The 24,326-nt window shown below is 38.4% G+C and overlaps 1 protein-coding gene across 1 annotated transcript in view; it reads right to left on the bottom strand.

The window, feature by feature from the left end:
* The window catches only part of EDNRA (endothelin receptor type A), a 31,258-nt gene extending 15,519 nt beyond the window's left edge, over positions 1 to 15,739 (bottom strand). The window contains exons 1-2 of the mRNA XM_021536588.2: positions 15,529 to 15,739; positions 12,222 to 12,701 (exon numbers count right to left, since the gene is read on the bottom strand). Coding sequence (XP_021392263.1) covers positions 12,222 to 12,623 — 402 coding nt within the window. The 5' untranslated portion in view covers positions 12,624 to 12,701; positions 15,529 to 15,739. The remainder of the gene's footprint in view (positions 1 to 12,221; positions 12,702 to 15,528) is intronic.
* Positions 15,740 to 24,326: the final 8,587 nt, after the last annotated feature.

Below are 24,326 nucleotides of genomic sequence, written 5' to 3'. Positions count from 1 at the left end.
AAGTCACTAAACCTTCTCACTCTTGCACCGCCATTTTGTTCATCTTCTTCTCTAAGCCTCTGCTGCTGAGGCTCTCTTAGTGGTTGGATGTTCATGTTTTGAGAGTCAGCTTTGCAATCACAAACACTAGAAATATTTTTCATTAGAAGTTTAGGTCCTGGAACACACTTATCTGGTAAAAGTGGGTGTATTCTAGCTGTAGAATTAGAAAAAACAAATTCTGATTTTAACTCAGGACTGTAGTATTCAAAGTAAACATTTTATTTCTATTTAAATTAGTGTTAAATTGAAGTATGTTAATAATCACTGCCTTTAGCAATACAAATGTTAGCTGTGAGAAGTTCAAATGCACATCTGTCTTTATCTCAGTTTAGGTAGGTGTTACCTTTCTATTTTTTCACAGCACGAGTTTTTCAGAGAACTTAGCTGTAGCATATGGATGTTTATCACAAAATTCTACCTAAATAGGAATTAATCTTCTCCTCATAATCCCACTGTGGATTTTTTGCACCCCCTCTGTTTTATAGTCATTCATCACAATGCTGAGTTACTTGTGATTTTGTCCTCCAAATGATACCTCAAAAATGCTGGAAGCAGCTATGCACTCCGCATATCCTATGTCTCTCTAGGACTGTATTAATGTAATTTGATTACTTGTATTTCAGGACAGATTTTAGCAACTCACAGCTTTCAGCCAGATGGGTGGAAACTGTGGATCAAATTTATGTGTACAAGCACCTTTGGTATGGTATCCCAGTTTAGGATAGCCATAGTTGATGAAAGGAAATCCCCCTTTTCATAAAAGGTTAGGAATTGTGTTGCTAGGATTGGTGATTTAACAGTAGTCAATACCTTCAGTAACAAAAGTGATAGGTTTATATCTGCAAGCTCTTGGTTAGTTCCTCTGATTCCTTCTGTATTTGTAGACTGAATGAAATGCATTTAAAGCTCCAGCAGAATTGTTTTCCAGATAGGTTTTCAATATTGGAACAAATGTATGCAGACCATATTCTGCATTTTGCCAAGAGCTCTCACATGAGATTTTAGATTTTATCACAAAAAAAGTTGAAAAAAGAAGGGATAATCAGGACCCATAGCAATTCAACCATGTTGTAGTCATGTGGAATTTCACCTCCAAACTCTTGGCTGGTTTGGGTAAAATCAGAGTAGCTCTCAGGCTGGGAAGACTAAATTATAAATGGCACTGCCATGGAAAAGCAGCTCTAGCACACTTCTGTCAATCCCCTGTGCCAACCAGAGCCCCAAAACCCATTTATCATTATAGGTCACACTTTAAGAGGCAGCTGAAAACCACCTATTCATTTCAGTGCCCTGACTGTGGCTGTAGCTACACCAGCAGTAGAAACGAACAAGCACTTTGTAGTCACTGTGAAACTGCTACTACAAGGCAAATATTAGCTTCAAAAAGAAAAGTGTTGTACTTGAAAAAGGTTCACTAACTCATTACTCCTCATGGGGAAGCTTTATCATGCTTCCAGCATGTACACTTCTACCCACACCCCAGGAAGCTCTCCTTTTTTGAGATTAAAAGTATTTTATTCCTTTTGTTTCTTACACTTTGCACTAATTGAAGTAATCTCAGTACCAAATCATCAGACATTCTTTTCAAGTGGACTTTAATCAAAATCCCTGGGACTTTGCAATCTTTTCTGGGGTGTACTCCATTATCACTCGGCATCAGCTGTGCATTCATTACTTCCCCTTGGATCAGGTGCCAATTTTTTTCTTGTGCAGATATTTTTAGTCAGCAGATCTGGTCCTGTCTTTAGTTTTACTAATTTCTGCATCAAAACAAGTCCATTTCTCTTTGTTCTGCCCTGGCATGGTATGGAAATTTCAGAAGGAAATAATACATTTATTTTGTATTAAAAAAATGAACCCAAGAATTTAATTTAGTTAATCCTGATTTACTTAGCTGCAATTCAAGAACTGGAACTACTGGCTTTGCTCTTTGAGTGCTCTTGCATATTCTAATATCTGAACAAAATGATTATAAAATTCTAGAAAATTACATTTTTCTCTCAAGGCTCTAGGATAGAAGAAATCAGACTGATTGCTCCTACTTGTGTCCCACTTCTCTATGAGTTGTGGAAGTGGATTGTGGTTTTGCAAACCGACTTACAAAATCTCTGAGGTTTCAAAATAAGACATGTGACAAAGGAAACACAATTTTCCCTTGTGCAGTTTGCTACTTAGGAGTATTTCATACTGTGGTGCAATTCCTGAGAAAAGAGTGTGTTCAACATGTATTTTTGCACTGGAATCAGAAATCAAGGCTGCTCTTTAAAAACTCAGTGAAGTGACCAGACAGCCACAGCTTCCTTGAGCATCCTCCCTTCTCTGCTGCTTTATATGGCCTCTCTGCCCTGAGCTGCAGCTGAAGACAAACAAGACATCAGCACTGAGAACATTCCTTTGCAGTGATTTTTAAATGTCACTCCGTTGATTTTATTCTGCTGTTGCTATTTTCTAACCCCCCCTCAGTATGGTAGCTGATGTACAAAACATCAAGTCCCACTGTGCATCCCAGGAAATTTATATATAGCCTGAAAGAGAGGATGTTGTAACCCCACCACATGAGTGTTGCCCAGATCATGCTCATGTGCAGCCGCACTGTTTATCTCATGCCAGGCTGTTTCTGTGTGTTTGCAGAAAGATGATGGCCCTGGAGCTCAGCCCAAAACAGATGGGCTTGGTTGGGTGCTGGATCAGAACTGGCTCTGAGCTGCTCTATTAAAACTTGTTCAGCTCAACAAGTGCATGTCAGGAGGTCCCCTCTTTCTGCCATGTGGCATTGAGGATGGCAGCAAAGGCTCCATTCCTGCCCTTTCCTGCTCTGATTTAATCCTAGTGTTCTAGAGACTGCTCTTCCTATATCCGCATGGGACCATTGTTGTGCTGACACACAAGATGTTCTCCCCAGAAATGGAACTGTGTTCCTTACAAGCGGGGCTTGCCCCTCGTGCTGCTGCCATCTAGGAAACTCTCCTGAGTTTCATGGCATTTAAATGTTCCATGATACTGCTGGAACAACTCTGGCACAACCATGGAAGTCAGCTTTGTGAAATACACATTCACTCTCCTGTGAAAATGTAAGAAGTTTAATAAAGGACAATAGGAGACAAGGACCATAGAGCAAAGGTTATTAAGGTTATTACGGCTGGGTGCATCTTGGCACTGAGCCAAGACCACTCTGTTATCTTTGAGGATACCCCTTAAAGTGCTTTTCCTTACATCAGCCTGTTGCATATTCATAGACTCCTATGCATATCCATGAACTAGTTTACATTTTCCAGGAACTATTTTACACGGCCCCTCCTTGGGTCTGACTTTTTAGAGCGTGCGTGTTTCTTGGCTGTGGTTTTGGCTCCTTCTCTTTTATCACTTCCAGTTTGTGCCTTGGTCCATGCTGTCTTCAGACAGTGAGTGCTGATAGTTGGGATATCTGTAGCAGGTGTCCTCATCCTATGTTCCCTGGATGTTATCCCATCCAAGCACGCATTTTAACACAAGCATCGATATTTCACTACTATGTCTAAGTTTAAGTAACAGCAGAAATACAAACTATATCTTTATAACAAAGTTACTTTAACACCACAAATATAAAATCCATTTTAATATTTGCAAAAAGCCAATATTATAACAGGTTCTATTCTATCTTCAGGAAAAATAGAAATATCTTCTTTATTCCACAGCTTAAGTTACACTTGTACAGTAATGGAGAAAGGGACCAAGCCAGCAGATTTCATTTGTAGAGGTACAATCCAGTTGTGTAAGTTACCAACATCTCCTAACTTGGGAGAAGCAGTTACAAAAGCAGTGTAGTCTCTGGTGATTTTCTTTCCTTGCCACATAGCCCGGAATAAAAGATAAGGGAAATTCTTTTGGTTTTGTTACATCAGCACATTTGGTGTTGCTGGCTTCTTTTTTTTCCTTTTTATTTTTTTTAAGGCTAGTTTCCTCTAGGAGATATTGAGCTGTCTGGATAAAGCTCTGTCTTAAATTGTGTTCTACAATTATATATGCCATTGTCTGATTCAAGGCATGGGACAGACAAGGTATCTGGTGTTTTGGGTGGAATCCAGGTGATATCTGACTCAGCACAGAAGTGTCTGAGTTCTATACCATTGAGCTGACTGCATTAAGTGACAAAAGATGATGATTCTGACTGAAGTGTCTCACCTATCTCTGATCTGTAAGACTGCTTAGTTAGGAATAAGGATGAATTGACTCCTCAGCAGTGGTATTTTGGTTGCGGTGACTGAAACAGGACCCTTCTGTCCTCATGAAATGTCATAGGCTAAGAATTCATTGCATGTTCTCAAGCCTTCCCCTTCTTCCTAAAACCCATATATACAGGAGAGAATTTGCTGGACAAAGCTCATCCTTTTTTTGCTTCACAAGTCAGCTGTGCTCCACCACTTTGCAGGAAAGAGGGAGAGCTGTCAGGGTGGAGAGGGACACAGCCTGTCTCTAAGTATTCCTTCCCACTGCTGAAGTGAAAAACCTCAGATTTTGAAATGACAGTGATGAGAGGAAAACAAAGAGTAGAGAAAAACAAAGAACAAGGGTAGCCTTTATAATGCAGGGCATAAGACAAGTACTGAGTACATGGTGAGATGATTGCTCAAGCTTCTGCCAGTTTTGCGATAATTTATTTCCTTATACTTAGATGCACAACCCTGGATGGTAGAGAAAACACACTGTATCTCTTCAACTCTTCTTTGCAGGAAATATATTCCTGATTTTGCTACAACCAAGAACTGTGTTTTTTTCTACTCTGGGTGGATAAAAGACTGACTGGCTTTCTTCCTGTAAGGAAGAAAGGTTATGTGAGGATGCATGAGAACCATCAAAGACATTTTTTACTCTGAATCGCCCTGCCAGAACTTTTTCTGCTATTTTGCTTATCTTAGCCCAGCTGAGTAAAGGTGAAGGTAGCAAAGAGTCTCATGCCATTCATTGAATGCCTACAGTGTTTTTCTCCTGCTTAGGCAGCTATGGAAGGGAACGTATAGTTTTTACACAAGGGAAAATATATTATGCTTCAAGAGATCCTGAAAAGTAAGAAAACAAATACCCTGGTTTTGTAGCTGAACATTCTGTCTCAACTAACTGGAAGAAAAAGTAATCCTAAGTTTTAGGTTCTTGTTAAAATGCTTATATTTCTACAAAAATCTACTTAGTAGCAAAGCATTCCCAACAACTCTAGGCATCTCCCTTGTGGTATTTTTGGTGTTTACAAAGCAGGATTGCTTTCCATGATGTTGGCTATCTTCCCATCCTGTTAGGTAAACTGTTTTTCAAGCTGAGCTGCTCTTCTTCAGGGAAATGAGCTGCAAGGTGTGTGTATGTGCATGGTGATTTGTTGAAAGGAATTTTTTCAATCCCTGGGCATAATATTTCTTTTGTTATTCTTTCAGCTGTGTTTTCCTTTGTGTGTTGCTAAAAAGAGTGACAGAATTTCTAAGAAGTTACTGCAGAACCCATCAGCCCTGTATATGCACAATCAAAACAATTCCTTGTTATCTGTAGAGTTCAGCTGGTTGAGAAATAAAGACAGAAAACACACTAAAATATTCTCTTACACCTATAGTTTCCAAGTATTGTATACTTTTTCAAATCCACAGAGCAGAAAGGCAGGCATGAGATGAGGAATTGAAGATGAAGGAAGAGCTGTGCATCAATGGGAACAAATGTCCCACTCCCTGAGGAACAGCCATGAGTTAAAGGCTGAGTGGATCTTGAACTAAGACCTAGAATATAAAATCTCTTCCTTGACTGCTACCCTGGCACGTGCATTAAACACAATCTGCTGGGAAGCTGCAGTTTGTAACTAGAACAGACTGCTGATGGATTTCTGTTCCCTGCTCCATTTTGGGATATTTCTGCGTTCAGGACTCGGTGATCATTCCTGTGCTACCTCTGGGTTTCTGCTGTGTTTGGTCACTACATGGGGACATACACCCAAATAATAGGTCTTGCTTGCACAGGTTCTATAGATTTCGGCATCACACTGGGCTACCCATTCATTGCTTCTTGGAATCCCTGATAAGAATTTATTGAAAACCAGAATGTAGTTGTTCTGAGGCCCAGAATTTCTTACTTGTGTTAGTATTTCATTGAGAAATGCACACTATACATATGAAAAATTCTGCCTTTAAAGAAGAGTTTATTTTCTAAGTGCCTTTAATTTTTTATGTACTGTGGGTTAGGCTTTATGCTCCTTTGACACAAAAGATGCTGCTTGTTCTATCACCTGTAAGGTCAGTGCTAATGTTGTTAATTACCATCCCCATGTGGGTATAATTATTAATTCTTGTTGGTGAAGGTATTCAGATATGCCAAATAATTTTTGATTCAGAAAGGATTGCTCTGACACCTACGCACACACTCTGACATTAAAAAATGTCCATGACTAGAAAGGCTTTAGCTGAGTCTTCCTTCACTGAAGACAAAATGGGTGAACATGTTTGCTTGCTGTTGAGCCCATCTCTTTTTTTCAATGTAAGAAGTAAATATATTAATATATTAACATATGAAAATGTATTAATATTAAAAAGATAATATATATGTATATTTTACACTCTACAACCATGTAAAATAGAAGACTTCTATTTTCTGCTCTTCTTTTCCCTGCAGAGAAATAATTCTTATTGATACGGGGCTTTAGGCTTTGACATCTAAAATGTCTGAGATGGGTATGTTTTAGGAAAAGAGGAGGCTATTTGGGTCCTGGTGGTATAAAAAAGTGATTGAAAATTAAATTCTCCTAGTTTGGTCTATTAAGGTTGGATTTATAACTGTCACCCTTCCTGAAAAACTCAATTTATTAAGATTTTTAATACTGATTTTTAATACTGATACTTCAAGTGGAAATATTTTGGTAATTAAGTGTAATGGGGCTTTAATACATCCAGAATATCTTCAAAGGACAGTGAATATTACCCACATCACAATCCACTTAACAATAAGAGGAATGCACTATATAATTACAGTAATTGGAGAAAGTAAGGAGTGAGATTTTGAACCTACTATACCACAAAGAAAGGTTAAAAACATCAAACACCTGTGACCACATCTTCAGATGACATAAATTATATAATTGCTTTTTTCCCAGCATAATATATTTGTTAATTGTGTAAACGCATAATAGAATGAAGGACTCAATTATTCTGGGATCTTACATTGCCAATTCTTACAATTTTATAGCTGCTTCTTTCTAAGGGTTTGTAAAATGGATTTGAGTACTAGTAGCATTATTTGCTTTTATTTTGAAAGTACTTTCAAAATAGTTAAGGCTACATTATGTTTCAGGAAAGTGATTATAACTATTTCCTATATTCAATTATAATTACAGGTATTATACATTTTGTTCTATACAATGTGGCCATCTTAAAACACTAGTACTTGTTATTTTAATATGCAGCTGAATGCTTGTTTACTCTAATTTCAGACATGCTTTGTCCTAAAAATAAAGATCTGACCTAAGAGGTGTGAAGTGTTTGACACCACTTATATGTAGGATATGAATATGTGGTTCAATATGAGGCTGACTCTGAAACTAAAAGAATCTTTTAAAATAAAATTCAGAGAGGTAAAAATTACTTTAAAACAAAAATAAAAACATTTGATTTTTTTTTTCCATAAATGACTATCACTTCAATTATCTTATCATGGTATTTCCAGTGGCCACCCTTCACACTGTCACTCAAGAGGAAAGGTGACACAAATTTTAGGATCCCTAATGGCATTTAACAAGCTTTAAACCCAACTCCTAATGTAAGCATCCACATTAATGAATGGTTCATATGAAAAATGGACTATAATAATAATAATTGCATTTCTTATCAGATGTACCAGAGACCCCTTATAAAACCATAAATGCTTCCCTTTATCACAATTCTTGCAGCAAACCTCAGACAACAAGGTTGTTGTATATGATAATTTATAAGTAATTTATTGTGAAAGTTAAATAACTGAAAAATAACTAAAAGCTAAATTAAGTTTTAAAGGTTATTTTAATTCTGCCTTCTTACATGTGGAAATTGACAGACTTTGGTGTCAAGGGGTTGTAGTTCTGTTCATAGCCTTTATTTATCCAGTACTTCTCTGCAGCACAAAGATAATTTCTCACGTAGGCTAAGGAAATTTCATTCATCAAATCAGTTCAGCTCATCATATAAGATAGATGAAGACAAATGCACCTATGAAATTCCAGAGAAGTGACAGAAAATTAATCGAAAAAAATGTATTGCAAAATAATAAAGAGAATATAAAAAAAATGGTTTGTTACTTTCAACTAAACTTCTAAAGAATTTTCAAAAGGCCATCAAAAGGCAATTCTGAAAGGCATAATTAATTCCAGATTTCCATTCCTCTTAGCAAAAAAGAAGCAGAGCTCTTGAAAGTTTAGAAAAAATTGTGATATAAAAATTCTTGTTCTTTCTCAAACTTGGGTCTGAAAGAACTCAGACCATTTTTCCTTAAAATGTACTATCAGATATACCATGAAAAGTGAGAATGCTGCCTTGGCAATTTTCCATAAAGACATAAGGGTAATTTACCAGGGAGGAAACTGTAATACATCATGGGAGGAGCAGTCATAGAATCACTGAATGGTTTGGGTTGGAAGGGATTTACATATCATCCAGTTCCAACCCCCCAGCTATGGAAAGGAACACCCCCCACTAGCCCAAATTGCTCAGAGCCTCATCCAGCCTGGCCTTGTGTAGGTTCTGAGTCCAGCTAAGAACCTCAGTCCAATGTCCCATTAGGCATTCACCCAGTTGTGGAAGACAGGAGAATCTCAAATCTTTCTCATCAACTTGTTAATCCAAAATACTCTACAGATATCTTATCAACAAATTGACAATTTAACTTCCCAGATGGAGTATTGGAAAGTGTAAACTAGAATTCCCATTAAATCACATCCATAATTATTTACAGTCATCCTAGCTTCAAATTTATGTTATATTAAACCCAGTTAAAGTTAAAAGACTTAGCTGTAATTTATACAACTGGAAGATCAGAACTGGGTGCTGCATTTCACCATAGATAATATCACAGAATCACACAGAATGACTAGGTTGGAAGAGACCTTCAAGATCATTGAGTCCAACCCATGCCCTCACACCCCAACTAAACCATGGCATTGAGTGCCACGTCCAGTCTTTTCTTAAACACATCCAGGGATGATGACTCCATCACCTCCCTGGGCAGGTCATTCCTGAACTTTATCACCCTTTCTGTAAAAAAACTTCTTCCTCATATCCAACCTGTATTTCCCTGGATGCAGCTTGAGACTGTGTCCTCTGGTTCTGTCATTTGCTGCCTGGTGAAAGAAACCAAACCCCACCTGACTACAGCCACCTCTCAGGAAGGTGTAGAGAGTGAAAAGGTCACCCCTGAGTCTCCTTTTCTCCAGGCTAAACACCCCCAGCTCCCTCAGTCATTCCTCACTGGGTTTGTGTTCCAAGCCCCTCACCAGCCCCGTTGCCTCCTCTGGATTTGCTCAAGTGTCTCAACATCCTTCCCAAACTGAGGGCCCAGAACTGGACACAGCACTCGAGGTGTGCCCTCACCAGTGCCAAGTGCAGGGGAAGGGTGACCTCCCTGCTCCTGCTGGCCACACCATTCCTGACACAGGCCAGGAGCCTTTGGCCTCCTTGGCCACCAGGGCACACTGCTGGCTCATGTTCAGCCGGCTGTCACTGCACCCCCAGGTCCCTTTCTGCCTGGGCACTGTCCAGCCACACCGTCCCCAGTCTATAACGCTGCAGGGGGTTAGTGTGGCCAAAATGCAGGACTTGGCACCTGGACTTATTAAACTCCAACCCATTGGACTCTGCCCATCCATCCAATTGTTCTAGGTCTCTCTGCAGAGCCCTTCTCCCTTCCAACAGATCAACACATGCCCCCAGCTTGGTGTCCTCTGCAAATTCACTAATGAAGGACTCAATCCCCTCATCCATGTCATCAATGAAAACACTGAACAGAGCTGGCCCCAGCACAGAGCCCTGAGGGACACCACTGGTGCCTGGCCCCAGCTGGATGCAGCACAGCTCACCAGCACTCTCTGGGCCCAGGAGGACAGTTGTCCTGAGGACAAGACATCTTCCCACTAAAGACCGAGGCAAAGAAGGTGTTAAGCACTTTCACCTTCCCCTCATCTGCAGTTACTGAGTTCCCCCTTGCATCCAGTAGAGAACAATGGTTGGTCTTACCCTTCCTTTTGCTGTTAATATATTTGTTAAAATATTTTTTTATTATCCTTTACAGAAGTTACCAAATTAAGTTTGAACTGAGCTTTGACCTCCCTTAATTTTTTTCCTACATGTCCTAGCAACCTACCTAAATACTTCCTGTGTGACCTGACTCTCCTTCCAGAGATGATACATCCTCTTTTTATTTCTAAGTTCCTTCAAAACCTCATTGCCCATCCAGACTGGACATTTGCCGTGTCGATTCATCTTTCAGCACACAGGGACAGTCTGTTCCTGTGCCCTCAAGATCTCTGTTTTGAAGCACACCCACCTTTCCTGGACTCCTTTGTTTTTAAGGGCTGCTTCCCATGGAACTCTCTGATTAAGTCTCCTAAATAGGCCAAAATCTGCCCTCCAGGAGTCCAATGCAAAAGTCTTAGTGATGTTCTTCCCGATTTCACCAAATATCAAGAACTCTATAATTTCATGATCACTGTGCCCCAAATGGCCTCCAACCACATCTCCCACCAGCCCATCTCTCTTTGCAAATAACAGGTGTAACACAGTCCCTCCCCTGGTAGGCTTGCTCACCAGCTGTGACAAAACTTGTCCTCCACACACTCTAAGAACTTCCTGGACTGCCTCTGTTCTGTTGTGTTAAGTTGCCAACAGATGTCTGGTAGGTTAAAGTCAACTACAAGAACAAGGGCTGGTGATCTGAAGCATTCTCCGGCTACTTAGAATAAGTTGTCCACCTCTTCCTCCTGGTGGGGTGGACAATAACAGACTCCCAGTACCTCTGTACAAATTTTAATATATGCACATAGAAAGAATTTTTTCCATTAATTAATTCAAATTTTATGATGTTGTCCTATGAATACCTGTTATAATGCAGTTATGATGTCAGTGTTATAAAGATGCAAAATGCATGTTTTAAAATCATTGTTTCTTTCATCTAAAAATCCAGTTTGAAACCACAGGGCACCAGTTATTATAAAACCGTGCATTAAAATGTTTCATTTAAAACACACGTAAATAAAAGTCATTAGAATCTTTAAGGGCTAAAAATGTGAACATTTTTTCTTAATAATATAACATATATTATATGACTTAGTGTTTTATTTACAAACAGAAACACAGAAAAAAAAGAAAGAAAAAGATAAATATCCTATCAGCTATGCACCTGTCTACGGTACACAAAGAGACAGATTACAAAATTCTTTGATGATTTTCTAAGATAAGTTAATATCAATGAAATATATTAAAAAAGGGCTCAGTTCTGTTCATCCAAGCATGTTCTGGCTTGAATTCTATTAGTAAACATAAATTGCATCAGAAAAAGCACTGCTTTATGGCTTTGTTTAATTAAATTCGAAAATCAAAACACTGGGACAAGATAACTTTATACCAGATAAAAGAATTGCTGAGGAGCCTTTTTACACTTTGACCAATCCAGATGAAATTTAATATTTCAGAAATGATCTGTGATATAAATGGAATAATTTTGAGACTCTGCTATTAATAAATATTAAATGAAAACATTAAGGCTCAACTTTACTGATGTAATCTCTGCCTTCAAAATCATAATATGAAGCCCACATATCACAGGGAGTATTTTCTGTAAAAATATGAAGTAAGGATTGGATAATATAAAAATAGCATGCTAGTTCATCAAGGAGGAGAACAGTTTCTAAAAAGCCTTCCCTCATAAATTCTTTTGCTAGCTGTAGCAGCTATGAGAAATGAAGAGCTCCTGTGGAATGCCCAAGGCCACACTTTGGTTAGGAGCTAAGATCTATATCACCTTTAATGGGAGATACACTTTTTCTTGATGGAGGTGAGACCTGAGAGCAAGGGGTTTGTTGCCGAACAAAAAGGAGTTGTATTGTTTCCTTAATTGCACTATTCATTGACAAAAGAGCACTAAATAGAGGAAGCACAGAGAACAGCCAGGGAACTTGTAAGGAACTGCAGTTGGGATGGATGTCCTCCTACCTTGTACACGATGATGGGGATGTCAATGACAATGTAGATAAGGTCTCCCAGTGCCAGGCTGGCTATCAGTGCGTTCGGGCCGTTTCTCATGCACTTGTTCTGGTAAATGATCCTCAGCAAAGTTGCATTCCCAACCATCCCAATGATGAAAATAGCACAGGATACCACGGTGTTAATGTATTTGAAAGTTTCAGCAATTTTAGTCTGCTGGGAACATTTGACAGTTTGGTTGGACACCGGGGGCTGCATGGTGGTGAGGAGAACGCTGGATTCCATCCCTGAGAAGGTGGAAAGGGGATTTCCAGAGTCGCTCTGATTGGAAACGTCTCTGTCAGAGCTGTCACTGAGGACAAACCCTGGGAGCAGCAGCAGCAAGGAAACTCTTAAACACAAGGCTTCCATCCTGAAGTCCCCAGTGAGCAAATTCAGCGAGATGCTTTTTTCTTCAGTATTTCAGTGAGATACTTCTCACTTTTTCACCTGCGGAGAGAAACCGTAAGCAAAAAAAGAAAAGAAAAAACCCACATAATCAGTAGAACAGGTAGTCTGTCACATCCAGTTTTTGACTTAGGGAAGGTATCTGAATGTTCAACCTCTGCAGCACACACGTATAAACACCTGTTTATACTCACTGTGCTACTCTGAAATCTAGATTACCCCCATTACCTGTCTGACAAGAGATGAACACAAAAAATTCCTTTTAGTAAGTGATAGCTTATGCAAATAAGACCCCACAAAACCCTGTTAACTTGAGACAGAATTTGTACAAGGATGGAAAAAATAAGGTGGATGAAATTCTGTTTAAATATATAGTCTTGCAGGAAAAGTAGACCTCACTTGGAGACTGCTGAATGGTATTTTAGCTAAAATAAGAACTTTTTATTTTTTCTTTGAAATTAAAGGTAAAAGCACTACATTAAAAAGTCAAGGTAGTAAATTCATCAATTTTCTGAGTATTTTTTGAGGTACCGCAACAATTATACTTTATATTATTTTTGTCTGACTTATTACCTGGATTTCAAATGAAAACTGAAAAGGCATGTATTTCAAATCAAAATCTGGACCAGATCCAAATACCCTAATTATCAGGAGGAAGATTTTATAGTCCTAGGATAGACCTCTGGCCAAGAAAATACCTTCAAACTTTCTCATTTGGTCCTGAATATAATTGCAACTCATGCTGAGTACTTAGGCACGGTGATGTTAATAATAAAAAATGAAGCTCTTTAAGGATAAAAGATAATTTATTTAATATTCTAAGCAACAACTCATGACATTTCCAGGTAGGGAAGAAAGCAGCATAGAATCTTGCCTTAATAAGTGTGACTGCCTGTGTGTAACTGCTGCCACAGGGTTTGTAGATACCAAACCTCCAGTGAATCTAAGGATGCCATTTAAGTCCATTTTCCTGAAGTCTTGGTTTAATTTAAGATGGAGATTTTTTTTTTTAACATGGCTTATGTCTGCAAAACAAGACAAAGTGCTGCAGTGTTGACAAAGGAAGAGTAGAAAATAAAGTATTTATAACTTTCTGATTTCCAGGGACTCGCCTGAAGTATTTGGGAGGATCCTTTTAAATAAATGAATCCTAATTTAATTCCCTGTGGAGCTGTTAAGTCAGAGTTTATAGCAAGACATTTACCAGAAAAGGAGGGAGAAAATTTACTGATAGTACTTCTGGAGCAGTCAGAGTATAAATATTTACTAGTACTGCAGGCTCCTGTTGTATGTGGTCTGTGGAAGTGTGTGAGTACATCTGTAGAGCAGCAATGCTAACCTGATTATTCCTGTCTGGCATGCAGAGTGCTGTCCCTCACAGACCTTTCAATCCTTTTACTGGTGTATTTGAGATCAGGAAATGGCCAACTACAAGTTCCTATGGACTTAATTTCAAAGTTAAACATACTAAATAGTAAGTCCTTCTTTATTTAATTAAATTAAATGCTGGTTAGGATGGTATCTCAGAGCACTTAGCAGTAGCATGGTGCAAGTGTGTTCACTTTAGGTTTCGAAATCTTACCACAAATAACAGAGATGTTTGACTGTAATTATTTTCAGGCAAAGATTAATACTTGTATTGTTTTCTATAACTACGGTTCCTCAATTTACAAATGGGAAATATGTATCAGTATTAAATGGCTTTTCCAAGTATATGCGATAAAGATATGAACAGAACCCACAAACCCTATGTTTTAGTAGTTATATTAGTTTCCTCCTTACTTTGTGACCCTTTTTGTGAAAATTTGATGTATATATCATATAAACATTGTGGCAGCATGGCAGTCATGCTGCCAGCATTGCAAAGCTGGCAACAAAATTTCCAATTACCATCTCTTCCCTCTCCCGGAAGAAACTTTTTTTTTTCCCCGATAAGAAAAACTAGACAGTTTTTAATAGGCTAACTACTGAGGGTACTTTTTTATAGATTCCTGACAGCTCTTCATTCCTTTGTGCATATTTTTACAGTATTTATCTTGCTGCAGAATATAACATACAGCCTGCCTCGTATGAGTAACACGCTGGCATCCCTGATAACTTTCTGTGATAAGGTAATTTAGGATTGTCCTTCACACAAGCAGCCTGGGTACCTGGAGGGTGTGAGGTGCTCTGTTAATGTGGGAGCCACCCGCCCGTGCTGTGCGTGTGCTCCTGCAGTGCTGCTGAAGCAGCCGCGGATGCAGGGGACTAAATTCCTGACTTGCCTGGAGTATCAAGCCTGAAAAATTCCCATGCCGAGGTTCGCAAGAGACCGCACTAGTGGAAATGAAATTGTTCCAAAGACCAGCTAAAACGCTGGCGGTGCTTGTTGAGTGTAAGGCAGCTGCGATGTGAACAGGAGCGGATGAAGCGGAGCAGGGCAGGAAGGCGCTGAAGGGAACAACGCCGGCAAGGGGGATTCTCTGGGCTGTTCCCAGGGGAAGCCGCCCGCTGCTCCTTCTCCGAGGCGAGAAGGATCCTGGCTTCACCAGCGAAGGATCAATCCCAATATGCACGGGCAAGCCAGGGCTGCCCGCCCTGCAGCCTATATAGAGAGCCTCCGGCAAGATCCATACATTGTTAAACTTTATGGAATAACAGTTCCCCCAAGCTGCCTTATGCCCGTCTCTTGTTGTCTCTCCCTTCCTCTCTCTCACACGCTCACACCCGCACACAGAGGTGCACCACCGGCACCGAATCGCTGTCCGGGGCGTTTCCAGCGGCGCGGAAGGTGCCCGCGGCCCGGGCCGGGCTGTTCCCGGCGTGGGACGGCGATGTGCTCCCGCAGCATCCCGCGCATTTCCCCCCGCCGCCTCCCCGCCCGCCTCACCCTCATGCTGGGGCTGCCGCCGCCGCCGCCGCCTCGGAGAATTCCTTCGGAGTGGCTTTTCCTGGGATAGTCTTACCAAATCCTCCTGCCTGCGTCTGACTGGGTGGAATTGAAAATCCCCACCTCCGCAGAATCAGTGAACGAAAGAGACAGACTGAAGAGGTCGGAGCGTCCCCTCTTCACTGCCCCCTCCCCCAATTAAAACAAGCCTCCAGCCCGAACGGAGCCCCCGCCAATGTTAGACACAAAGGCTGCCTCCCGGGCACAGGGGAACACGGAGCTCCTTAACTCCTTCCTTCCCTCGCTGAAGCCGAGCACGGCTGCCGCGCTGCACTCAGCTGAACCACAGCCCCGGGACCCACTGCTGTAGCTGCCTGCTAGTGGCACGCAGGATTCTCAGCAAGGTCTTTGCCCGATCTCACCAGACAGCAGAAGATCCATGAGCAAAAACCGATCCATGAGCAAAATCAGATTTCCACGGGAAATCTGATTAAATAAACCTCTTTTGCTATGCATTTGCCCCGGGGCTGGCCGGGATCAGTCTCTGAAACAATCAATAAAATTGTGTGTGAGAGAGTTTCAAAAATGCTGGATCCGTAAGCAGAAACGGCTCCTGAGTGAAAATTTCTTTGATCCATCCAGGATATGTCTTGCTAATATATTTTAGTTGCATTTACAAGGATAATAAGGGTGAGGCATTTTCTGTCATTCCTATGTTTCCTATTACTGTTCTTCTACCAAGAAAGAGGTGCAAAAAAATCTGTGCAGAAAAAGTGGGAAGTTCACTTATACCTAATGATATGTTCTCACAGTGAGAAAAAAAATGCGTATCAGAGGCAGCAGCTTGTACAGGAAACAGTTTCAAAATCCCTTCTTTCATGCTAGCAAGTTTGTGAAATTTTGAGTCCTTTGTTGAATCGTTTCAGGTTTCTCATTTCCTGGTAAGTTTTCATCTGGTTGTACCACAGAAATTATTTTCTAAACATATATTGGCTTCTTCTGAATAAAAAAAGGCAACCTTCCTAAATAAGATGTAAAAATATGTCGTCCTAAAACTGCAAAAGCAAACTGGAAAGAACAATAAAAAATGTGATGCTTGTGGCCTGAAAAGTTAAAATATCTGGCACTAAATAATGTAGGAATTTTTTTTAACTTTTTCAGTTTTGCATAGTTAAAAGTATGCTTCTGTAATATGTTTGAAATAATCTGATGAATCTTGAACAGGAAAAACCAGCAACTGGGTGGACTGGATTAGCAGTATTTTATTACTTCTAGAAAGTCATCTCAGTTAAATGAAGTGTCAAAGCACAGGATCTATGAAGGAACATACATGTTCAGCTGAGAATCACAAGGAGCCTACTGTTTGCAAATCAGGTAGAAAGTTTAATTCAAAATCTCAGGTTGCTGTGAAGTTCAATAAAAGTTAATAAGCCACTAAATTATCCATATACTATGAAAAAAGTCTCTACAATTTGGTAATAGATGCTTAGTTTTAATGATTTGCTTGGTCAAGAATCATCTTCGTGGTAAGTTGTTGGAAAAAAAACATTGAAGAGCTGGAAAGGCTGTTATTGAAGAGCATGTGAACTTTATGGAGTGCTTTATTGATGCAACTCTTAAATATCTTGTGTCTTTTCTAAACATTGTTAAGACCCAATTCCCTTCCTGGGATTTGACCTTTATGTCTAAACAATTAGAGCTGTAACAAAAAGGAAAAAAAAGCAAAACAAAACAAAACAAAGCAAAAAGTTTATTTCTGATCTCATTCAAACACGTATTTGTTATTCCAATTCATAATAACATGATTATTTACATCACTATATTTACTATTACATGAAATAAATATAATGAAAATATCGAATTTACTATTCTGTTAAAGATATATTTCTAGACAGCCTTTATAACTGCTTCTTTTACTGCCAACCCACATTATAGTATTAGCTATTAGAAATTACTGATCCATGTTTTTTTGTTATTTTTACTGTTGATGATTTTTTAAATGAACCTTTGTTCTGTCTTTAATCTTCTAGGTGTCTAAAGCTCAGTTTATATCTGTCTTAAACTAAGATAAATTCAAAAATTATATTTAGTGATTCTTGCTTTTATGGTTCAGGAAAGTAACATGGAAGAGGAAGTTTTCACACAGAAATTATGCAAAAACTGTAGTTGCAAATGCAGCTGACACCAGCTACTGGGAAAAGTGATAAAATGCAGTTCTTTATGCCAAGATATTTTCATCTTTTAGAGACACTTTCACCATCATTGTAGGACTGCTGGCCTATGTGGGGAAGAGCTCTTGACTGAGGATTCTGTACCAGTTTCAGCACAGTGAAAGTGTTTCCTCTGACCTCTTCTGTTTTGTGTCTTCAACAAACTGCTTATCTTGTCCTGCATAACTCTGGAGATTCAGAGTAGGGGCAATGTATCAATCTCATTAGGAAAAAAATCCAATTGGATTTGCAGCTGGAGTCAAGAAGACTATTCGCAAATATCAGCTTTTGTAAAGCAATTGATTTCAATGAAGCCTGCAGGTATTAGAATGAAAGACTTTCATTTTATTGGATTGAAAGGTGTTCTAAGCAAATGTATTACCTGTTAAGCCACTTACCTCCCCAGATTTGGTATGAAATAGAAACATATGATCATCAGGTTGTGGAGTCCTAAATCAAATTGCTGAGATTCAAAAGACCAAGATCAAAACCAGGCATTTATTGTCTATAATTGCATTTCCATAAGCAGTCAACTGGTGTGTTTTTGATCTCTCATACTCAGAAAATCAGAAATTATTAATGACGAAGGTTGAAAATATCTAATTATCCTGAATTCTTTCACTAGGTTTCTGATACAGTTTTTATCAGAAACAATACAAACAATTGAAAATAGAAGCCATTTGGAAAATTTGGAAAAATACACCTAAATACTTTGGTTACAATACTGGATAACTGTTTCACTTTGAATTTAATACCTTGATCTAGTGAACAAGAACTCAGCAAATCAAAAACTTTCTCATGGAATCATGCTAATTTCAAGAACACTTGTTGTGCAGGTTTCTCAACTTTTATTACCACAGTTCAATCAGAAGTTGCACCTCACTGAACAAAAAGAAGAATCATGCAAACCATAGAGAATATTTCTATCTTGTGTAGATTACCTGTTCTTCCACAAAAGATGCACCTATGCAGCTGCTTTAGAAGAATTCAGTTAAAAAGGGCACCCTCTAGAAAATCTAAATTCACTGAAACTCAGGGCTTATTAATTCCAGTGATCAGTGAACCAGTTTTTTGCTTCTGTTGCATAACATTTCTGTTTCCCAGCAGATAATTTATTTAAATTGTATCTTTACTAATGCCGCATCTGTAGCTCTATTTATGGGCTTAGCACAAATAAATCCTGTTTCTGGCAAGGCTGTCTTGCTCCCCCCTCCCTTCTTGCCCTCTTCTTTCCTCCTTCCATCTTCCCCCTTTCTCTGTCTCTCATTTGTTACCTTCATGTCAATAGAAAATGTTGGCAATTTACAATAGGAATTTATAATTCAAAGAGAATTATAGTGAGAATACTATTGTATTAGCTTTTTCTTATAAGTAGGAAGGTGCTTGTATTAGAACCACTGAAATGTTCCTGTCCTTGGACTATGGGAACCTGAAGCTGTAAAAGAATCAAAAGGGATAAAGGATTGAAGTTTAAAGGACAAAATTGACCATGGATCCAAACAATTAATACAGGAACTACTGCAGGAGTTACTGTACCCCAAAAGGGAATATTAGTCAGGAACTGTGGATTGGGTGTATCTAAATTTTGCAGAATCTTGATGGAATAGTTTGAATAAGAAGTGAGCTTCCTGGGCCTTTAGTGTGCAGATTGGGGAAGTAATAATATGTGTTGTTAATTCCCTTCAATCGCTGAGCATTTCAGATTCCCCTGGGAGCATTTACCTACTGTGTTAAATGTGATGGACTAAGAACATTTCAGAAAAGATGTACTGGGAGAGGTAATGCTGTTTGGTCTTCATTTCCATAGATGGAAACCCTAATTTTCAAGGTCTGGATCTTATCAATCTATTTGTTGGCAGGCAGTAAAGAACAGAGAACCAGACTCTTCTCCCTGTAGCTCAGTGACAGAAGAGGAGGCAAAGGACACAAGAAATGCATTCTTGAAATACAATAAATTAAATTTGAATACAGGAAAACCCACTTTCACTTTAAGGATCATTAAACAGTGGCACAGGGAGACAAGAGATGCTGGAGAATCTCCATCCTTTAAGATATTCAAACCTCAGCTGGACACAATTTTGGGTGCCTGGGCTCTGAGCAGGGTCATGGGCCAGATGATTTCTAAGGGTCTCTTCTAATCTCAAAAGTCTGCAAATCTATGATTCAGGTGAGACTTCCATTATGTCAAGAGTACTTTGACTTGAGCTCTGGAATTATGGTGTTCAAAATTCTTCAAGTTATGTTGTTTGTATTGGGAACTGAGGTGGTGTTAAATTGAGCATGAACTACACACACACACACACACACACACACACACACAAAAAAAAAAAAAGAGTGCTTGTAAGCTATTGTCCTGTGGCAAGTTGGATACTGTCCAAAAGGATAATGGGATAATGGGTGATTGTAACTAAAATATTTCATAAAGGTTGTACTTTTTAAATATTAGTTCTATAAAGTTAAGAAATTATTTTCTTCTTCACTTTTGAGGCCAAGACAGCAAAATGAGTGATTGTAGGGAGCATCTGGGGATCTTCATCCCCATTGCTTCAGGCAACCCTGAAACTAGCTGGGAGCTAAGGAATCTGCTCCAAAAACACCAGTCTTCAATGATGACAGATAAAAATATTTCTACATGAGCCCCTCAGTATGCAGCAAAATATATATACATGAGGAAGAATAAAATAGCAAAATGTCACAGAAGATGCCTGTTATGTAATCATGCAATAAGTGAAATTGTGCAATGAGTGATTAAAAGCACACAAAAGAAAAACAAAACAGAAGGAAGGAAAACCAGATATAAATTAAATTTTGATTTAAAGAACAGCAAGAGGAAGAGAATGTCTTAGATTAGAAAATCTTCCATAATTTACAAAAGTGTCAATCTGCATTTGCAGATGTGAGCCTGTGCAGAACACAAATTCTGTGATAGAGGAATGCTGTTCTGCTGCCAGATGCATCTTTTATTATTTTAAGCACTAATAAAATTATCTAGATAAGATAGTGAGATATTGGAATGCCATTTTATCTTAATCTAAATAAGGTTAAAATTATTTCTATTGGCTACTCTGCAGTGAAGCTGTTTTTCATGGAAAACCCTGACTCATCTCACTTCTTTCTAATGTTTCTACATTATCTAATTTTTTGTTAGTGTAACTAAAGCTGAGTCGAAACAATCTGCTAGTACATTTACTTTGATTCAGTAAAGTTCCATTCTTATATTATTCAATATTAAGTGGCTAGCATAAACTGTTCCACATATTATCTTACTGTAAGCCATATAAGTAGGTCTATTTACAGACTTATTGAGTGATAGATTAATTACAAACTTCTGAGTGTTTTTATAGAAGTAAGGAATTCTCTGCAATACAATTTTGAGATAAATGATCAAGGTTTCTGGAAAAAGATTCACCATTCTTTTATGCTATCCAGAAAATATTGTTTATTGGAAATGAAAACACACATTTAGGTAACTAACACAGCACTAAGACAGTGTGAATAGAAAAGTCTAGATATGTAATATTTGAGACAGAAGGAGCTGACAGTTCTTTAGATTTTGGTGACAAAGGCCCTTGATCCTTTAACAGTACAGCTGGCTCCATCTCAAGTTTGGAAAGGCTGGGTTGGGATGTGATTGTGTTCCTGGCTATAGGATTAGTATGATGTGCTGTGTCATGTTGTCATGGCCTTACTGTGACCTGGATTTCCACTGCAATGATTTTTACTGGGTGTATGGAAGAAGTGCTTTTATGGTATTTGGCTATGATAATGCAGTTCAGTGATACTAAGTTTTGAAATTGTCAAGAAATTCCAAGTTTTGGAATTGTCAAAGAAATTTTTATCTTGAGGATTCAGAGGGTTGGGAGGCAATTAACCTTGGCTTCCTTCATTCCTCTTCCACTCCAGCTTCTCCACAGAGAGCCTTGTCTCTTCTGCTGTGTTCTGTCTAATGAGAACCCCTCACGTCTCCACATGTGCCTGGTAATCCTCAGCCACCAGCACCAGTGTTCATCAGCCATCTTCCTCTTCCTGATCCTTGTCCTACTGATGACCCACAGTGGTTTCTCCACCACCTGGGATTGTGCCCATTTCTTCATCCACTGAACAATAAATTGTTGGATTTTGCTGTTTTACCCTTAATCCCAGTCACAGTGCTGGGCCCTGGTGGGGTGAGGACAAACAGACAAGCAAAGTGGGAGGACTGTGAGGACTGTGGCATCCCCCTTGGCTGCTGGCCATCCCTTGCTTCTCCCTGAAAGAGGGAGAGTGTGCTGGGAAGAAAAGAGGGAACAATTTTGTGTGCCTTAGCCCAGACAAAGGTCCAACTCACTTCTGCCATCTTTGGATAGAAATGTTCTTTCTCTGTTAACAGCAATTTTATTTGGTCTTATAAAATAATTTGAAACTGAGACAATTTCCATGTGTCAAGACACTATGTCCTCTCAAATAAAGGGAAATAATGAAAATGTAAACTAATGATTCTGTTAAAATACACACCACCATATAATAATACATGTGTATTGTTTAATTTTATTTTTATTCTTGTCACAGTGACTAGTTATAGATTGTTCAGATTATTAAGTGGAAAAGAACAAGAGATATTGTTGCCAGTCTCCATTTCCTGACTGATATTCCACTACAGTTATAAGGAATTTCATTTCATGACATTGGAATTTTGTTGTAAATAACACACAGAAGCGAGTATACAATAAGACCTTTGTATCAAGCTGTAACACAAGACTATTCTGCTTGTATAGTCTAAAAACAATTAAATTTTAGACCAATGCAATTCCTGGGCACAGTGAGGTCAAAAATGATAGTAGTTTTCTATGATAATTCTTATGAATATTGGTAAAAGCAAACTATTGTCAATAGTTAAAATAATTTATTTTAGGTATCAAGCAACAGTAAGCTCAGGTTTTGTATTTTTAACTAACAATTATCCTAGTCACAAATTTTCATCTCCTCTTAATTGATTTAATGTGCTATTCAATTAAACTATTTAGGAAGGGGGTTAAAAATACAGCCAATAAATGCATGCAATTAGAAGTTTATGTACTCTTTGAACTAGTGAGTTCATTATTTGCATCATACTTTCCTGGGGAAGAACATCTGGAAAAATGCTTTCCACTTACTCTCAGATGTAAAACTCATGTTTTCTAAACCATGAATAAATAGTATCTGCTCAGCTTGGTCAGATCCAAGATGGTGGGAATGCAATGTTCTGTTTTCCCCATGAAACCTCTGTAGTTATTTAGGATACTGGATTTGAATATACTAAACCCCAGGAATATTGTTGTGAAACAGGTCCTGAAAGCATACATGTCAAGCCTGTGGTCATGTTATTTCCTGCAGACCCCTGAAGTCAAAGATTTCTTATGGGGCTCTTACAGCACCAGGTAAGCACAGGTTGGATCAGATTCTCTGGCATTAAGTGTAAGTGTAAATCTCTTGCTGGAAATACATTTATTTGTATTTTCAGGGAATTATTATAGATGGTGCAATTCTTTTCAAGTCACATTAGTGGACATTGGAGGGAACCATGCCATCATGTGCATGTTTCTCAAAATATACCTGAAACAGAGCAGCTGCTGTGATTTTCTGCAAAAGCTGATCCTGCTTCGTAAAAATTTTGATTGATTTGGATATTTTTTTAGTACTTCCTGAATTTTTAATGATTATTAATTTCCTAGTGTCTATAATAATCTAAACAGGCAAGTTTTCAATAAGTGTTGAAAAAAAGTTGAAAATTAAATTTGGATTCTGAAATAATCTCTAATTTGAAACATTCACCTGAGAATAAAAATATTTAAAGAAATCTGTATCCAAACATGCTTTAAACTGAAATGAAACTACTTTGTACTGATATTCTGAATGGGCCTTACAGCTTGACTGAAGGCGTTTTAAAAATTAATTTTAAAAATGTATATGTGTGAAGTTATATTGATCCCATAAAGTTTATAAGCAAAGAAAGTTATTTTAAAAATGTAAACAAATTATTTATACAGCCATATTAAAATGAAATGAGTGGGCAAAGTTGTGTTCTTGTAAATAAAATAGTCTAGCTGTTTGGCATATAGTCATAGTGAAATATCTGGATCAAAGCATCAGCAACTGCCTGTGGTTGATTTATAGTACACATGTAACTATCTCCTTTTCTTTCTGTTTCCAGCAGGTGATGTTTAAATCTCACCTATGCTATTGCTTTTGAAGTGATAGCAAAGAAGAACAGAATTATGAACTAGAATTATGAACCATATAGGACAGAAATGCCTTTTAGATTTAGGTCTAGAATACACTAACAGTCTAGCAAAATACAAGAGCTTAACTTAGAACCTTTATTTTATACCTTAAACTGGACTTAATTTGTGTCAGGACCTGTGTGATGACTTCTGGAAAAATCAGGAGAGCCATACCAAAAACCTCAATATTATTTGCTGCAAATTTGTAATGTTTTCTTGGAATTTTGAAATATACTGAAATACTTAAGGGAATTGCTTGTGAAAAATTCCTGGTGAGATATTTTCGTCTCTGCAAACTTTTTAAGTTCAGATAGAAAAACAAACCTATGAAAACTGTCCTACATCAGAA

The sequence above is a fragment of the Lonchura striata genome, chromosome 4 (assembly GCF_046129695.1).
Source record: "Lonchura striata isolate bLonStr1 chromosome 4, bLonStr1.mat, whole genome shotgun sequence".
Taxonomy (NCBI): domain Eukaryota; kingdom Metazoa; phylum Chordata; class Aves; order Passeriformes; family Estrildidae; genus Lonchura; species Lonchura striata.
The sequence above is the reverse complement of the archived record's forward strand: the minus strand, read 5'-3'. Positions and strand labels throughout refer to the sequence as shown.